This window comes from Hypanus sabinus, chromosome 30 (assembly GCF_030144855.1).
Source record: "Hypanus sabinus isolate sHypSab1 chromosome 30, sHypSab1.hap1, whole genome shotgun sequence".
Lineage (NCBI taxonomy): Eukaryota > Metazoa > Chordata > Chondrichthyes > Myliobatiformes > Dasyatidae > Hypanus > Hypanus sabinus.
In genome coordinates this window covers 41,486,592-41,505,971 of record NC_082735.1, presented here as the reverse complement: position 1 = coordinate 41,505,971, position 19,380 = coordinate 41,486,592, and the positions used below count along the sequence as shown (strand labels likewise).

The window sequence follows — 19,380 nt, the reverse complement described above, 5'->3', positions numbered from 1 at the left end:
AATCTCCACTATTTGTTCTGCCATTCTGGTTCCCCCCCACCACTGCAACTCTCATTTAAAACACTGTGCAGTACTAGCAAGCCCTCCGGCTGGGATATTAGACCCTTCCAGTTCAGGTGCAGACTGTCTTCTGTACAGGTCCCACTTTCCCTGGAAGAGAACCCAATGATCCAAAAACCTTATGCCTTCCCTCATACACCAACACTTTAGCCACGTGGTAAACTGTATAATCGCCTAATTCTGGTCTCACATGCACATAGCATGGATAATAATCCTGAGATCATAACCCTGAAGGTCCTGCCCACTAGCTTAACATCTAACTCCCTGAATTCACTTTGCAGAACATCATGAAAGTCATAGGAAGGGTGAATGGTCAGTCTTTCTCTCAAGGGAGGAAGTCTAAAACTAAAGGACAAAGAATCCAAATACAAAGTAAACTTATTATCAAGTGCATATATGTCACTGGGAGATTCATTTTCTCGAGGGCATACTCAATAAATCCAGACTGTAATTGTAACAATAATAGAATCAATGAAAGACTGCACCAATCTGGTCATCCAACCAATGTGCAGAGAATAGCAGACTGTGCAAATACAAAAAGAAATAATAATAGAAAATAAATAAGCAATAAATATTGAGAACGTGAGATGAAGAGTCTTTGAAAGTGAGTCATGGGTTTTGTGAACATTTCAATAATGGAGAAGTGAATCTGAGTGATTCAGGAGCCTTTGGTTCAAGAGTCTTATGGCTGAGGGGTAATAACTGTTCCTGAACTTGGTGGTTTGAGTCCTGAGGCTCCTGTACCACCTTCCTGATGGCGGTAGTGAGAAGAGAGCATAACCTGAGTGGTGGGGGTCCCTGGTGATGGATGCTGTTTTCTGTGCTAATGCTTTGTGTAGGTTTGCTCAATGGTGAGGGTGGATTGACCCATGATGGACTGGGCCATATCCACTACTTTTTTTTAAGGTTTTCCACTCAAGGGCATTGGTACTTCCATACTAGGCTGTAAGGCAGCTAGTCAATATAATCTTCACCACACATCTATAGGAGTTTGTCAAAGTTTTAGATACCATGCTGGATCTTTGCAAACTCCTAAGGAAGTAGAATTTTATATTTTATTGCTTTTCAATGTATTTAATACTATGTTCTTTATCCAAAGTATTGCTTGATATTAGTACAGAATCAGTACGAAATTAGATATCTGCACTATTTATGGAACACTGTTTACCAGTACATTGTTTTGTTCTTGTTTTATTGCTGCAGGAAGTTCAACCTCATTCAGGTTTGCTCCAAGCTTCTGTCATTACTCTTTATACCATGTATGTGACCTGGTCAGCCATGACCAATGAACCAGGTAAGTTTAGCTTCTGTCATTACTCTTTACATCATGTATGTATAACATCTGGGTGCCGGGGTCTGGGAAATATCAGTTCAGGTCCTCAGCATTCTTGTTGAGGGTGAGTTGGGAGAGGTAGTGGTCCATATAGGTACTAGTGACATGGGTTGGAAGAAGGATGAGGTTCTGCAAAGTAAGTTTGGGGAGTTAGTTGCTAAGTTAAATTCCAGTGAGTACAGACCCAGAGTCATCAAATGTTCCTTGTATGATAACCCTTTCATTCCTGGAATCATCTTTGTGAACCTCCTTTAGACCCTCTTCAATGTCAGCACATCTTTTCTAAGATGAGGGGCCCAAAACTGTTCATGATACTCAAGGTGAGGCGACACCACGTATTGACTAGGACTCGATGGGATAGAGTTTGTCAAATGTGTTCAGGAAAATTTCCTTAATCAGTACATCCAACTCTCAACTCTCCAGCGGGTGGTGAAAACTGCCCAGCGGATTATCAGCACCCAATTGCCCACCATTGAAAACATCTATCATAACCGCTGCCTGGGCAGGGCGAAAAACATTATCAAGAATGCATCTCACCCTAACCATGGACTTTTTACTCTTCTCGCATCTGGTAGGCACTACAGGAGCCTCTGCTCCAGCACTAGCAGGCTCAGGAAAAGCTTCTTCCCTGAGGCTGTGACCCTGCTGAACCTCACATCACGGCGCTAAGCAGTATTGCACCCATATTGACCTGTCTGAGTACTTTTATATTTGTATGCTGCAGCACTTAATTTTTATTTGCAGTTATTTTGTAAATAATACTTTTCTTTTGCACTTCTGGTTAGATGCTAATTGCATTTCATTGACTTTGCATATGTACTTGGTACAATGACAATAAAGTTGAATCGAATCTAATCTAATCTAAACTAGAGAGAGTCCAATAATATATCTCTGATTAGGAGCCGGGGCAGGTAACAGATGTTTGTGTAGGGGAACACTTTGCATCTAGTGATCATGATGTCATTAGTTTCAAGGTAATTGTGGAAAAGGACAGGTGTGGTCCTTGGGGTGAGATTCTAAATTGGAGAATAATTTTGATGGTATCAGAAAGGATCTAACAAGTGTAAATTGGGACAGGCTGTTTTCTGGCAAAATTGTACCTAGTAAGTGGGAGGCTTTCAAAAGTGAAAATTTGAGAGTACAAAGCTTGTATGTGCCTATCAGAACAAAAGGCAAGATATCATCATCACCATCATTAATAATCACTCGTAGTCATGTATGATTCTTCTGGTGGTTGATCTAGTCACTTGTGGATCATGGATCAGCCTCTTCAGTCACTTCAGGACCCACAAGTCCTATTGCAGTGTTGTCTTTGAAGTGCTGGTGGATGTACTGTATATTCCTGAGTATAAGCTGACCCCCCCACCATTTTCAAGGTTAAAAAAGTGACTTTTTCATGTTACCTTTGTATAAGCCGACCCTTTTTGTAGAGGTTTTTGATTTAACCAGAAAAGATCACAAGATCTCACATGCATCTCACTCAGCTTTGCCGGATCCAGAACCTGGAAATTTTGTGAACCAGTACTTGCTAAGAAAACAGGCCTACACATTGTAGAGTGTTATAAGCGAATTCTTAATAAATAAATAAATCGGGGGGGGTGGGGTGGGGGGGGAATTTTGAATTAGGTCTCAAATGGTAAAGAATCCTCTGAAATGTAACCCCTGTGAAACCATTTAGTGCTCATCGTAATCTCGTTAAAACATAACACGGGGTGGCGGGATCAGTACGTGTACTCAGTATTGAGCTTGCGACCACCATGTACAAAAGATTAAAACGAATGCGATGTGATGCTGGCTTCAAGCTGAAGGTTGTTGATTTTGCTAAAGGAACGAATAATCCTGCAGCTGCTAAGAAGTTTAGTGTAAACGAGAAACAAGTGAGAGAGTGGAGAAAGACAGAGGACACACTGAGGGAAACGCCAAAGACGAAATGTGTAAACCGCGGGAAAACATGCCAGTGGCCAGAACTGGAAGAAAAAGTTTTAGAGTGGGTGAATCACCAGTGATTGTCTGGATACATCGTTACCAGAGAAATGATTTGAATTCAAGCATTGAAATGGGCTGAAAAACACCATGAGGTCAGCAAAAATTTCAAAGCTACACGAAGTTGGTGCACCCGATTTATGAATAGATGTGATCTTGTGTTAAGACAAAAAACAAAGATTGTTCAGAAAATTCCTGAGGGGTGTTGTTTACGTTCAAGAACGCTGCTGGATGGATGAAGTGGGTTGCTTGAAGAAGATTAAAGAGGTGAAGGTTCGGGAAGGAAAAGTCGCTTTTTGTCTGGGACATGTTCAAAGCGCACTTGTCAGGTGAGACAAAAGCAGCATTGAAAGCTGAAAATACAGATGTTGCTGTCATCCACGGTGGTTTGATGTCAGTGCTGTAGCCATGAGATGTGAGTTTAAACAAACTATTCAAAGAATTCATGCGTCGACAGTGGAACGAATTTGACTCAAAAACAGCCAATAAATACAACCTGTCTTCTGTGTATTCGATTTTCCAAAGTTGGCACCCTCTGTATAAGCCTTGCTGTGTTCTTTGAACCTGTTCAGGGCAAAGAGCCCCCCATCTGTCCTATAGAGAATCTCAGCTTCTTGTGGGAGGTCTTGGTTTGTGAAGTGAAGAATGGTCGCAATGAAAATGTCAAACAGATTTGGGGTAATGATGCACCTCTGTTTGACCCTGGTCTCAACCTTGAAAGGTGCTGTTTCAGAGTCGCTGTTGCTGATGACTGTTGCACTCATATCATTGTATAAGAACTGTAGGATCTTGAGATATTTCTGTGTTTGCCCACTTTTAGACAGCACTTGCCAAAGGGCAGGATGATTTACAGAGCCAAATGCTTTTTAAAGTTTATGAAGGCCATATAAAGTGGGAAATTTTGTTCCCGGGCTTTCTCCTGCAATTAATGTGCTGTAAACGTCATGTCAGATGTTCCTCTGGCTGAATAGAAACTACACTGAGACTCAGACAAGAGATCTGCCAGAGGTGAAAGCCAATCACTTAAAATTTGGATGAGTAACTTTCCTGTTGAAGGGAGAAGGGAAATCCCCCAATAATTACTGCAGTCAGTTTTGGCACCCTTTTTAACGAGTATGACAATCAGGATATCCCTGAGTTCAGCTGGAATTTTCTCCTTGTCCCAGATCTTGACAAGTAGGTCATGGATATGATTTAAAAGTTCTTTGCCACTTTCCTTGAGAATTTCTGCTGGAATTCCATCAGGCCCAGTGGCCTTGTTGTTCCTAAATATCTTGCAAGCCGTCTGCACCTCTTTGATACTAGGAAGCTTACACATGCCATCCTTCATGGGTTGTTGTGGGAGCTGGCTGATGACTTCAATATCAACAGTGATGTTACGATTAAGTAGCTCATTTTCTTGGGCAGTTTAATGGGGCACAACTGCGCAAGCGCGTGTAAGTCAGACCGTGAGGCAGCGGGAGTATTTAAAAGAGAGCAGTTTGTGGAAGTCAGTCATTTTCTTCAGCAGTTTAACGGGGCACGACTGTGCAAGCGTGTGTAAATCGGACCGTGAGGCAGCGGGAGACTTTAAAAGAGCAGTTTGACGGGGCGGGTGATGTTGTAGCGGGTGACAGAATAGAGGGAGACAGAGTAGGAAGGCTTCGTCGAGCAGAGGCTGAGGATGAGCTTCACTCCAAGTGAGGTAAGGCCGGCTAAGTTTCTTTAAAAGGAGAACGTTTCAAAAGTTGAGACAACGTATTGGGTAGGTCATGACAGCTGAGATTGGCCCCGTGGTTTGTTCATCCTGCAGCATGTGGGAAATCAGGGATAATTCCAGTGTCCCTGACAACTATCTGTGCAGGAAATGTGTCCAGCTGCAGCTTCTGGAGTTGTGATTGGATTCATACTAGAGCATCCGTGATGCTGAGAAAGTCGTGCAGTGAGTTGGCCACACTGCAGGTAAAGGCTACACAGGCAGAAAGGGAAAGGGTGGCCACTAGACAGCGTAGCAGTAGGCAGGTAGTGCAGGAGTCCCCTGAGGTCATCTCCCTCCTAAACAGATATACTGTTTTGGATACTGTTGGGGGAGATGTCTCATCAGGGGAAGGCAGCAGCAGCTGAATTCATGGCACTATGGGTGGCTCTGTGGCACAGGAGGGAAGGAAAAGGAGTGGGAGAGCTATAGTGATAGGGTATTCGATTATAAGGGGAATAGATAGGTGTTTCTGCGGCCGCAAACGAGACTCCGGGTGGGTATGTTGCCTCCCTGGTGCAAGGGTCAAGGGTCAAGCGGCTGCAGGACATTCTGGAATGGGAGGGTGAACAGCCAGTGGTCGTGGTGCACATAAGTACCAACGATATAGGTAAAAAACTGGATGAGGTCGTACAAGGTGAATTTAGGGAGTTAGGAGATAAACTAAAGAGTAAGACCACAAAGGTAATAATCTCTGGATTACTACCAGAGCCACGTGCTAGTCAGAGTAGAAATAGGAGGATATTTCAGATGAATATGTGGCTTGAAAAATGGTACAAGGGGGAGGGATTCAAATTTCTGGAGCATTGGAACCAGTTCTGGGGGAGGTGGGACCGATACAAACATGACGGTCTGCACCTGGGCTGGACTGGAATCAATGTCCTAGGGGGAGCGTTTGCTACTGCTGTTCAGGAGGATTTAAACTAATGTGGCTGGGGAATGGGAACAAGTGCAGAGAGACAGAGGGGTGTAAAATGAGGGTAGAAGCAAAAAGTAGTAAGGTGAAAAGTAAAAGTGGCAGGCAGGCAAATCCAGGGCAAAAATCAAAAAGGGCCACTTTTCAACATAATTGTATAAGGGCTCAGAGTGTTGCAAAAGCAAGTCTGGAGGCTTTGTGTGTCAATGCAAGGAGTATTCGTAACAAGGTGGATGAATTGAATGTGCAGATAGTTATTAATGAATATGATATAGTTGGGATCACAGAGAAATAGTTCCAGGGTGACCAAGGATGGGAGCTCAACATCCAGGGATATTCAATATTCAGGAGGGATAGATAGGAAAGAAAAGGAGGTGGGGTAGCATTGCTGGTTAGAGAGGAGATTAACACAATAGAAAGGAAGGACATTAGCCTGGAGGATGTGGAATCGATATGGGTAGAGCTGCATAACACTAAGGGGCAGAAAGCGCTGGTGGGAGTTGTGTACAGGCCACCTAACAGTAGTAGTGAGGTTGGGGATGGCATTAAACAGGAAATTAGAAATGCGTACAATAAAGGAACAGCAGTTATAATGGGTGACTTCAATCTACATATAGATTGGGTGAACCAAATTGGTAAGGGTGCTGAGCAAGAAGATTTCTTGGAATGTATGCGGGATGGTTTTCTGAACACCGTCCAGGAACCAACTATAGAGCAGGCCATTCTAGACTGGCTATTGAGCAATGAGGAAGGGTTAGTTAGCAATCTTGTCATGCGAGGCCCCTTGGGTAAGAGTGACCATAATATGGTGGAATTCTTCATTAAGATGGAGAGTGACATAGTTAATTCAGAAACAAAGGTTCTGAACTTAGAAGGGTAACTTTGAAGATATGAGACGTGAATTAGCTAAGATAGACTGGCAAATGATACTTAACGGGTTGATGGTGGATATGCAATGGCAAGCATTTAAAGATCGCATGGATGAACTACAACAATTGTTCATCCCAGTTTGGCAAAAAAATAAACCAGGGAAGGTAGTGCACCTGTGGCTGACAAGGGAAATTAGGGATTGTATCAAGTCCAAAGAAGAAACATACAAATTAGCCAGAAAAAGCGGCACACCTGAGGACTGGGAGAAATTCAGAGTCCAGCAGACGCGGACAAAGGGCTTAATTAGGAAAGGGAAAAAAGATTATGAGAGAAAGCTGGCAGGGAACATAAAAACTGACTGTAAAAGCTTTTATAGATATGTGAAAAGAAAAAGATTGGTTAAGACAAATGTAGGTCCCTTACAGTCAGAAACAGGTGAATTGATCATGGGGAACAAGGACATTGCAGACCAACTGAATAACTACTTTGGTTCTGTCTTCACTAAGGAGGACATAAATAATCTTCCGGAAATAGTAGGGGACTGAGGGTCTAGTGAGATGGAGGAAAAATACATGTTAGTAGGGAAGTGGTGTTAGGTAAATTGAAGGGATTAAAGGCAGATAAATCCCTAGGGCCAGGTGGTCTGCGTCCCAGAGTGCTTAAGGAAGTAGCCCAAGAAATAGTGGATGCATTAGTGATAATTTTTCAAAACTCTTTAGATTCTGGGTTAGTTCCTGAGGATTGGAGGGTGGCTAATGTAACGCCACTTTTTAAAAAAGGAGGGAGAGAGAAACCGGGGAATTATAGACCGGTTAGCCTGACATCGGTGGTGGGGAAAATGCTAGAGTCGGTTATCAAAGATGTGATAACAGCACATTTGGAAAGAGGTGAAATCATCGGACAAAGTCAGCATGGATTTGTGAAAGGAAAATCATGTCTGACGAATCTTATAGAATTTTTTGAGGATGTAACCAGTAGAGTGGATAGGGGAGAACCAGTGGATGTGGTATATTTGGATTTTCAAAAAGCTTTTGACAAGGTCAAAATCTCCCACACAGGAGATTAGTGTGCAAACTTAAAGCACACGGTTTTGGGGATATGGTATTGATGTGGATAGAGAATTGGTTGGCAGACAGGAAGCAAAGAGTTGGAATAAACAGGACCTTTTCAGAATGGCAGGCAGTGACTAGTGGGGTACCGCAAGGCTCAGTGCTGGGACCCCAGTTGTTTATAATATATATTAATGATTTAGACGAGGGAGTTAAATGCATCATCTCCAAGTTTGCGGATGGCACGAAGCTGGGCGGTAGTGTTAGTTGTGAGGAGGATGCTAAGAGGATGCAGGGTAACTTGGATATGTTAGGTGAGTGGGCAAATTCATGGGAGATGCAATTTAATGTGGATAAATGTGAGGTTATCCACTTTGGTTGCAAGAACAGGAAAACAGATTATTATCTGAATGGTGGCCGATTAGGAAAAGGGGAGGTGCAACGAGACCTGGGTGTCATTGTACACCAGTCATTGAAAGTGGGCATGCAGGTACAGCAGGCGGTGAAAAAGGCGAATGGTATGTTGGCATTCAGAGAAAGAGGATTTGAGTACAGGAGCAGGGAGGTTCTACTGCAGTTGTACAAGGCCTTGGTGAGACCACAGCTGGAGTATTGTGTGCAGTTTTTGTCCCCTAATCTGAGGAAAGACATTCTTGCCATAGAGGGTATACAAAGAAGGTTCACCAGATTGATTCCTGGGATGGCAGGACTTTCATATGAAGAAAGACTGAATTGACTAGGCTTATACTCGTTGGAATTTAGAAGATTGAGGGGGGATCTTATTGAAATGTATAAAATTCTAGATGGATTGGACAGGCTAGCTGCAGGAAGATTGTTCTCAATGTTGGGGAAGTCCAGAACGAGGGATCACAGTTTAAAGATAAAGGGGAAGCCTTTTAGGACCGAGGTGAGGAAAAACTTCTTCACACAGAGAGTGGTGAATCTGTGGAATTCTCTGCCACAGGAAACAGTTGAGGCCAGTTCATTGGCTATATTTAAGAGGGAGTTAGATATGGCCCTTGTGGCTAAAGGCACCGGGGGTATGGAGAGAAAGCAGCTACAGTGTTCTGAGTTGGATGATCAGCCATGATCATACTGAATGGCAGTGCAGGCTCGAAGTGCCAAATGGCCTACTCCTGCACCTATTTTCTATGTTTCTGTGTTTAGCTCCTGAAATGATAATGACAATGAAATAGAAGAGCTAATCAACAAGAAAAGGAAAGCTTTTCATGCCTGGCAGAAGGACATCAAATGCAAGGCAAAAAGAGAAGACCACTCCAAAGCTAAGGCCCTAGTCCAGCGTAGAGTAAGGGAAATAAAGAATTATTGCTGGACTGAGAGGGCCCTAAAAATACAGCAGCTTGCTGACTCTGGTGAGTATCAGGGGTTTCTTTATTGCCACCAAGGCAATGTATGGCCCAAATCATCGTGGCCTAAACCTTTTTCACTCTAAAGATGGAAAAGGCAAGATAACAGTTTTAGGGACTGTTGGTTTTCAAGCGACATTGAGACCCTGGTTAAGGAAAAGAGGTGCATAGCAGGTATAGGCATGAATATAAGAAATTCAAACAAACATTTCAGAAAGAAATCAGGAGGGCTGAACAAAGGCATGAGATTGCTTTAGCAGACAAGGTGAAGGACAATTTACAGATATGCTAAGAGCAAAATGATTACAAGGGGAAAATTTGTACTTTGGAAGATCAGAATGGAGTGAAAAGAAATGGGGGAGATCTTAAATGGACTTTTGCATCTGTATTTGCTCAGGCGACAGACACTCCTTCTATAGAAGTGAGGCAAAGCAACAGCGAGGTCATGAATCCTGTACAGATTACAGAGATGGAGGTGTTTTCTAGCTTGAGGCAAATCAGTGCGGACAACTCCCCAGGGTTTGAAAAGGTGTTCCATTGGACCCTTTGGGAAACAAGTGCAGAAATTGCAAGAGGCCTAGCAGAGATAGTTAAGTCATACTTAGCAACAGGTGAGGTACTGGAGGGTTGGAGGGTAGTTAATATTTGCTGTTTAAGAAAGCCTCTGAGGATGTCCAAGAAATTATAGGTCAGTAAGGGTGATATCAGTAGTTGTTGGTAGGTATTTTAAGGGACCAGGTATATAAGTATTTGGATAGACAGGGAATAGGGATAGTTGGCATGGCTTTATGCATGGTAGTTCATGTCTAACCAATGTTATAAAGTTTTTTTACCAAAAATGTTGATGAAGGGAAGGCAGCAGTTGTTATCCAGCAGGCACTTGACAATATCCCACATGGGAGGTCGGTCAAGAAGCTTCAGTTGCTTGGCATTCAATGAGGTAGTAAATTGGATTAGACACTGGCTTTGCGGGAGTAGCCAGAGAGTGGTTGGTAGATGGTTGCTTTTCTGACTGGAGGCCTATGACTAGTGGAGTGCCGCAGGGATTGGTGCTGGGTCTGTTGTTGTTTATCATCTATATCAACAATCTGATGATAATATGGTTAACATCTTGCCCATGACGCCAGTGACATTTAAGGCAGCGCTGAATGTCCTCCATCTCTGGTGGTACTCAGGGTTTCCTTCATCATGTCAGTAGTTTTCTCTCAGTTTTCACAACTGTCAGTCACACAAGTTCCAGATGGAGACTTAGATGTAGAAGGATTCTTCATTGCTGTTTCCATAACATTTTTGTTTGATCAGTCAGAGTTGGTAGCCCTGAGATGAGGTCCTGAACCTGGAGGGCCAGTGGATCACTCTTAGTCTAGCCTTTGATCTATTTGGCATGGGTGACCCTATCAAGAGCCAAATCATAAAGCCCTGACTTCAGCCAACGTAGCTTTCTGGACCCAACGACAAGTAATATGGTTAACTAGATCGGCAAGTTAGCGGATGACATCAGGATTAGAGGTGTAGTAGACAGCGAGGAAGAAAGCTTGCGGGATCTGGAGCTGGAATAAGGGGCTGAACAAATGGCAGATAGAATTTAATGTGGACAAGTGTGGGGTGTAGCATTCTGGGAGAACCAGCCAAAGTAGATCTTACACATTAGGGTTAGGGCCTAACTCTACACTACTTCTTAGTGGTAGGGCACTGAGGGGTGCAGTAGAACAAAGGAATCTGGGAATACAGGTGCATGATTCACTGAAAGTGATGTCAGAGGTAGATAGGGTTGTAATGAAAGCTTTGGGCACATTGGCCTTCATAGTTCAAGTTTTGAATACAGGAATTGGGATGTTACTCTGAAGTTGTACAAGATGGTAGTGAGGTCTAATTTGGAGTAATGTGTGCAGCTTTGGTCACCTACTTACAGGAATGATTAAGTAAGGTTGAAAGAGTACAGAGAAAATTTATGAGGATGTTGCTGGCAGGAGAGAACCTGAGTTAACAAGGAAGTTTAAATAGGTTAGAAATTTGTTTCATAAGACCATAAGGTATAGGAGCAGAATTAGACCATTTGGCTTATCAAGTCTGCTCTGCCATTTCATCATGGCTGATCCAAATTTCCTCTTGGCCCCAATCTTTTGCCTTCTCCCCGTATCCCTTCAAGCCCTAACCAATTAAGAATCTATTAACTTCTGCCTTAAAGACTTGGCCTCCATTGCTGCCTATGGTAAAGAATTCCACAGATTCATCAAATTAGTCATCTCCATTCTAAAAGGACACCCATCTATTCTGAGGCTGTGTCGTCTGGTCTTAGACACACCCACCACAGAAAATATCCTCTCCACATACATGCTATCATTTCGTAGAATGTAGAGGGTTGAGGGGAGATTTGATAGTATACAAAATTGAGGGGTATAGATAGGGTAAATGTAAGCAGGCTTTTTCCACTGACATTGGGTGAGAATAGAACTAGAGGTCATGGGTTAAGCGTGAAAGGTGAAATGTTTAAGGGGAACATGAGGGGAAACCTCTTCACTCAGAGTGGTGAGAGTGTGAAACGAGCTGCCAGCGCAGGTGGTGGATGTGATTTTGATTATAATGTTTGAGAAGCTTGGATAAGTACATGGATGGGAGGGGTATGGAGGGCTTTGGACCATCAGCAGGTCAATGGGACTAGGCAGTTTAAATGGTTCAGCATATACTAGATGGGCTGAAGGACCTGTTTCTGTGAGGTAGTTTTTTATGGCTGTGAATCTATGTGACCCAATCAGCCCTGACCAATGAACGAGGTAAGTTTAATGGAGCATTATAGCAGTGTTTCTGTATCAGGGAGAACACAGCTATTTTGAAATACATAGCTGGTTTTTTTTACCCCTGATTCAGCATTTCTAAGATTCTTAATTTCTTTGTTATGGAATGATGTAATGAAAACCTGAAACAAACATGTTTGATCTATCTTAATGTTGTGCAATGGATTACGTTACTACACCTTCTTCAGTTCTAAAAGAAAGTTAGAGGTAGAACAAGGTTTTAAACAATATGGAATAAAAGGAAGATTAAAGCTTAATCTCTCCTTTATCCCATTTTACTTAGAAATCAAAGAACACAATGAGAAAACATTTTGCACAAATGTATTTCAATTTTTGAAATATATTAAAACATTAGTTGATTGAAACTGATTCATTGAATTTCGACTGTGGTTCAGTGCAAAACTGTATTTAAGAAGTTAGGCCAAAAACTTAAATGAAATAAAAAGCCATTTCAAGACATGCCAGAACTGGGGTATTCTAGCTGATTGGGTTCAAATGGAGTCTGAAATGAGGTTGAGAGTCCTAATGCAATTCCCATTAAAAGAAGTCTGCATGATAAATATTACTCTTCACTTTGGCGGAGACAGTCATGTCAGCTTGCTAAGAACTGAAAGAACTTTGTTCTTTTTTGGGTGTAACTTTATGGAGTATGTTCTGCAGATTCAGTGTAACTAAAATTGTTAAACTCCTTTTTTTAAAGACAATGTTCACCTTTGTTTATCAGTATATTAAGAAGTATCCTGTTCTAACACTATTTACTATTTATCCTATAGACAGAAACTGCAACCCTAGTTTGCTGAGTATTGTCCATCAAACTACCAGCAATTCAACAGTTGCACCACCCTCCAGTCACGTTGTCCAGTGGTGGGATGCCCAGAGCATCGTTGGATTGGTCATCTTCCTTAGTTGTGTGCTTTATTCAAGGTCAGGTTCTCCATGCTTTTTGATTTATTCTTCAAGTAACAGGGTCCTCATATTTCTTAGCACTATCACTGATGCAGGTCTGTAAATTAATATCTCATCATCTAATAAATAATAATCAGCAGATACATATTAATCTAGGCATCTACTAATTGTTGTTTATTTGGTGATGAAATATTATTCTCAGATCATAGTTCAAACTTAACCTCCTTTGTTACTCTGGGGTCAGACTTGTCAGTGGGTTGTGTATGTACTGTTATGATATGGCAACAATAAATATAGAATTGAGACAGGTTTTTTATAAATAAATAAACATTTATTTAAACTCAGCTCAACAACAAATGAAAAGTAAACAAACAGCTAACGTAACCGGAAGTTAACTGCTATACGGCAACTTGAACAGTTCTTAAAGCGATAAATGCGAACACAGTTCTTAAATGCGAAAATGCGAAAGTCCAAGTGATTTACACAGTCAATTAGGAGAGACTTTCCTGAAGTAACAAATTCCTCAATGACGTGACGTTACTGCTGATCCCAGCTGAAATATGCATTGCTCAAAGGATTTACAACAAAGGAAATTAAAAACGGCTTAAAGGAACTGACCTTTTCCTTGGCGAATAACGCTGCACCCAACCTTTTCTGTTTTCACAAATGCAGGGGCTATCTCGGATGCAGGTTACTACTTCCTGAGCGAAGATCCAACAAGGTCAGCCCTGTATTACCACCGACAACACCAACTTTACTCGATCCTTCGGGTTCCTGCACTTCGGCCAATCTTCACTCTCCAATAATTAGACTTTAAAAATGAAATCAAAGATACATCAAACATAACTGGCAGTGATTTTAAAAACTGCCGCTACAACTTACAGTAGAAAGTAAAACTCCACTTTAAACAAAACTGTGTCATGAGATGAATATGCAGCATAACAGAGTAACTGACGAATTAAACAGTGAACTAACCTGCGTCACAGCAAGGCTTTCCTGTTTTATACCTGTTGGAATAGGTCATCACATGACCCCTGGTGGGAAAATTACATCATGTGACCTCACACTGGTGGGAAAAATTACATCACCCCACCATCACAAGACCATTACGTCGTGCTCACCAGATACTCAATTACATCATGGTCATAAGACAGTCACAAGATACCCATGGGGTATGTAACCGTACCAATGTCCCAGGTAGTGGTCTCCTTTGATACTCTGGAATCAGGCACGTCCGTGGGTTGTGCAGTTACATTCTGTTGATTCTCCGTCTATTTTCTGATCCTTAGGGTTTTTCCAGGATTCAAAAATGGCGAGCAGTCTAATTCCAATATCTCAGTTTATTTTAGAGTACAAGCAAATACTAAGCAAACTAAATAAAGAGCTGAGAAATGATGCTAATAGGGGGATTAATGCTAAGACAAAAGAATAAAGATGGCACTTCTGAAAAAGCTATCACTTCTTTAGATAAGATAAAGAAATTCCTTAGATAGGAATAAATTAATTAATATGCTACATAATTAAAACAATTATATCACATGGGTAATATGCTAATATTTAGTCAATGAAAAATGATAATGGTGATAAACTGTTATTTAGTTGCTATACTGCTTTCTGCCAATGAGTGTGAAAAAAATACGAATTTGTTTAAAAAGTACAAACCCAGATGAAGGGGCTCTGCTCGAAACGTTGACTGTACTTTTTTCCATAGATGCTGCCTGGCCTGCTGAGTTCCTCCAACACTTTAAGTGTGTTGCCTGGTTTTCTGGCATCTGCAAATTTTCTCTTGTTTGTTATTAAAAAACACAGTGGTTTCCAACAGTACCATTGTTGGAGGTAGTGGTCTCCTTTGTTACTCTGGGGACAGGTGTGTCAGTGGGTTGTGCAATGTATATTTCTGCCAGCAGTAACAGAATGGTGTAGGTAGTACAAAAAATATAGTATTTCTATGTCTTTACCTTAATATCTAGTGGCATTGAAGGTAAACAGTCTAGATACATTTTTTTTAAAGTAAAGTGTGTTAATTAGCTTAAATATATTTATTCAGTGTCAGATTTGCAAAGTAACTTTCTTTCTCTTCGGTACTTCCCCAATTTTCCTCAGTATTTTTCATATCCCAACGTAAACAAAACATATTATTTCCCGGGAAAAACAATCTATTGTGGATTATTTTATTTTATTCTGTATGTTTTAGATATTGTTTGCAATATACTGGAAATTGAGAGTGACTTGATGTGAAGCAAAGGACAGATCAATTATTGACAATCCATTCAGTTACCTTGTCTAGCTTTTCCTGGGCAGCTTTATATCTGAACCCCTAAATCCAGACTCTTGACAACCCACTTCTTTTATAATCATTAGAAATCAAATATTACATATAATCATATAACAATTACAGCACGGAAACTGGCCATCTCAGCCCTTCTAGTCTGTGCCGAGCGCTTACTCTCACCTAGTCTGACCTACCTGCACTCAGCCAATAACCCTCCATTTCTTTCCTGTCCATATACCTATACAATTTTGTTTTAAATGACAAAATCGAACCTGCCTCTACCACTTCTACTGGAAGCTCGTTCCACACAGCTATCACTCTCTGAGTAAAGATGTTCCCCCTCGTGTTACCTCTAAACTTTTGCCCATTAACTCTTAACTCAAGTCCTCTTGTTTGAATCTCCCCTACTCTCAATGGGAAAAGCCTATCCACGTCAACTCTATCTATCCCCCTCATAATTTTAAATATCTCTATCAAGTCCCCCCTCAACCTTCTACGCTCCAAAGAATAAAGACCTAACTTGTTCAACCTTTCTCTGTAACTTAGGTGCTGAAACCTAGGTAACATTCTAGTAAATCTCCTCTGTACTCTCTCTATTTTGTTGACATCTTTCCTATAATTCGGTGACCAGAACGGTACACAATTGTCCCATATTAGGCCTCACCAATGCCTTGTACAATTTTAACATTACATCCCATATAACTTTTACATTTCGAATTACCCTGGTGGTCTTTAAATTTTAACAGTAGAAAAAAAATAGCCAGAGAAAATTAAATTGTATGTACTACATGGCACGATAATGTAGTGGTGAGTATAACGCTTTACAGTACCAGCTGTAAGAAAATTGGAGTTCAAATCCCACTGCCATCTGAAAGGAGTTTATATGTTCTCTTTATAACCATGTGGGCTTCTGGATGCTTCAGTTTTCTCCCACATTCAAAAATGTATTGTTTAGGGATAGTAAGTCACACCAGAAGCATAATAACACTTGCGGGCTGCCCCCAGTATATCCTTGACTGTGTGGGTCGTTGACACAGGCAATGTGTTTCACTGTATGTTTGAATGTACATGTGACAAATAAGGCTAATCTTTTATCTTTTAGCAGGTAAAAGTTTATAGATAGAGATTTAAAAAAAAATGTCACATGAAATGTTCTTTTTTCAATTGCATTACTTGATGGTATAAACCTTTTCTGTTTGTCTGCAGTATCCGATCTTCCAGCAATACTCAAGTTAACAAGCTGATGATGACTGAAGAAGGTGAAGGACAACTGACAGACATCTCTTCTCCCCATGAAGAGGGTGTTCATCGAGCTGTGGATAATGAGCAGGATGCAGTCACTTATAGCTACTCCTTCTTCCACTTCTGCCTTTTCCTGGCATCTCTGTACATTATGATGACGCTTACTAATTGGTACAGGCAAGTGTCATTGTTAGCATTAATAACTGTGCCTTCTGCCCTGCTGTAAACTGCATAAAACTGAAGCTCATGATGCTGTTTTCAGAAGAGATTTAAAATGTAATTTCCATGGTTTTGTTCTGTAATTCTTTGAAAGAAGATTCTACTACTTTCTGTAGATTGTTTTGTGAAGCCAGAGAACTTCCTGGAGGATGGAAAGTACTGAAATTGAAAGAGTAAAGCACATCCCAGGGAGAGCACAAAGCTGGTGGTGTTACCTTCTCACCATTCAGTACAACAGTGAACCACATTCACTCGAAGAATGGACTAGTGGTTCATTTATTATGGCTAGGTTAATTGGTTCAAAATTCAAGATTGTTTAATGAAATTTTCAGTACACAAGTGTAAAGGGGAATGAAATAATTGTTACTCCAGATCTGATGCAGCCCAAAAAAACTCACAGTAAGATAAAACAATAATTAAACACAGTAAATTTAAATGCATAAGACAGTTTATATAAATTGATTATATTTATGTAATGACACTCCATACAGGAGTGTCTCTACATGACAGGAATGATGTAGTGGAGAATAATTGGTCTTAGCAGGGGAACATTTTAGAAAAAAGATCTCCACAGTTGCTGCTCCTCATTGCTCTTTAATGACTCATCTCGAGAGTGCGTGTACGCATGTCAAATCAGAACCAAATACAGTCTGAATTTTGCAATTTCCTGTAGGCAGTGGAGGTGGAATGATTGGTGCTCCCTTTTCATATTTCCTGTTCTTTTGTTTATCTTCTGATGTACCTATAATTAAGTTATAAAAATCAATTGTTTGAGGTGGTAAATATATAGAAATCAGTGTTGTTAGTTTTATTTCTTGCTCAGATTATTTAGCAGCATGTGCATGAATTTAATTTATTTTTATTCCTTGTGCTGTTTTTTTTTCCAGTCCCAACTCTGATTACTCAACATTGCAGAGTACTTGGCCGGCTGTTTGGGTGAAGATCTCCTCAAGCTGGGTTGGACTCCTGTTGTATCTGTGGACACTGGTTGCTCCTGTCATACTGTCAGATCGTGACTTCACTTGAGCAGAAGAGTACTGGCTGGAACTACTTGCCTTTTGTTGATTTGTACCTTTGCCTTTCAGCTGAATTCACTTTGTATATTCACTATAGATAAACCTCATGGTAACTTTATTATCTTAACACTGAACTTTAAATAATCCTTGCAGAATTGAAGTTCCATGTCAAACTAAGTTAGTAATTTTTTTCTTGGGGGCATTTGCAGTGCAACTGTTTGTTACCTTTTTGCTGCTTTCAAATCTCAGTAATGGGATTTCTGCACATTTTATGGATAATTACTTCCTCTCTCCCCCCCCCCCACAGTTTCTTGATAATAATAGTCATGTTTGAAACTGATAGGCATAATAATGTATTGAAATTTCTTGCACTTTTTGCAAATCATGCCTTTTTTACATTATTGAATCCTGTGCCCACATTTATCATGATAACTGCCTGTGGAATATGATCTTGTTGTAATTACACCCATCTGCCCTTGGATATGCTGCCACCAACAGGGAGATCCAGTTACAACATGGAGATTTGTAAATGTGCAGCAGCACTTAAAATAGAATTATAAAGGTAAGGTGAATTGTATGGTGCTTTATGGAGTTGTGTGCTCTAGCAAGACACTTGTTGACATAACTCTGCTTTTTCTCAAGAATGGTGCATGGGTATTTAATGTTGGTGATTTAATTCCTTCCACATTGGTCTCCTTAAGCAAGGATGTTTGTTTTTTTTTCAGATAATTCTAATGTTGGAAAGGAAATGTTTTCTACATAGTGTTTAGCTTTCTTTCATAATGGGTATCTTGGAAGGTGGGAACCTTAAATATTTTTCTGTATGGAGATGTAGCAACAGCGTTCCTGATTTCATGTGTCAATGGAATTTTGGGTAATGTTGTGCAAGCAATTCTGTAGGAAGTTGCTGTTTACTTTTAAAACCTCCTCCGCATATGAAATCATTTGAAAAATGGAAAATCTTTTGCTCTTATTTTCCCTTGTGCATTATAAGAGGAAAATATCAGAAATAGTTACATGGTATATATTGCACCAATTATTAAGTAGGAAGCTAATACAATTCACTGATTTTATGCAACATGTTTGAGACGAGTAAAGTGTATGGTATCTCCCTATACTTGTTCTGAACTTAAAAAATGCTGGATTGATTATGTCTACCATATTTAAATATTCCTTATTTTGGCAAATGCCTCAATGATTTTGTTATATAACATAGAATGATCTTGACATTTTGTATCAAACATTGTATCTTTGTAGTTATCATGATTTTTCTGTATCTAATTAAACAGGAATTATTAAAGTCAGTTATAATCTTTATTTGACACCATTTATGATTGGCTTCCAATGCTTAAAAATGTGGCTATTTCAGAAGATGTCATGCTTGGTGCAGGTAATTTGTTTTAGACAATGAATCATTGAAATCCTGGAAAACATACAAATTGCATTTTTACAAACATGTATGTTGTATACAGTGCATTGCTACGGCCAATTACTGTTAGGGTTAGGGTTAGGTTGAGATTATGCGGGCAGTGGGCTAAAAAGCCCTCTTGTGATTTTTGATCTCCTCACTTGAGATTCCGTTTCACATGACCCTGCCACTTTGATCTGGCCCACGCC

The 19,380-nt window shown here is 40.5% G+C and overlaps 1 protein-coding gene across 1 annotated transcript in view; it reads left to right on the top strand.

The window, feature by feature from the left end:
- The window catches only part of LOC132383609 (serine incorporator 1-like), an 86,913-nt gene extending 68,503 nt beyond the window's left edge, over nucleotides 1-18,410 (top strand). Inside the window, exons 7-10 of the mRNA XM_059954811.1 lie at nucleotides 1,264-1,354; nucleotides 12,882-13,032; nucleotides 16,493-16,705; nucleotides 17,635-18,410. Coding sequence (XP_059810794.1) covers nucleotides 1,264-1,354; nucleotides 12,882-13,032; nucleotides 16,493-16,705; nucleotides 17,635-17,773 — 594 coding nt within the window. The 3' untranslated portion in view covers nucleotides 17,774-18,410. The remainder of the gene's footprint in view (nucleotides 1-1,263; nucleotides 1,355-12,881; nucleotides 13,033-16,492; nucleotides 16,706-17,634) is intronic.
- The last annotated feature ends 970 nt before the right edge of the window (nucleotides 18,411-19,380 follow it).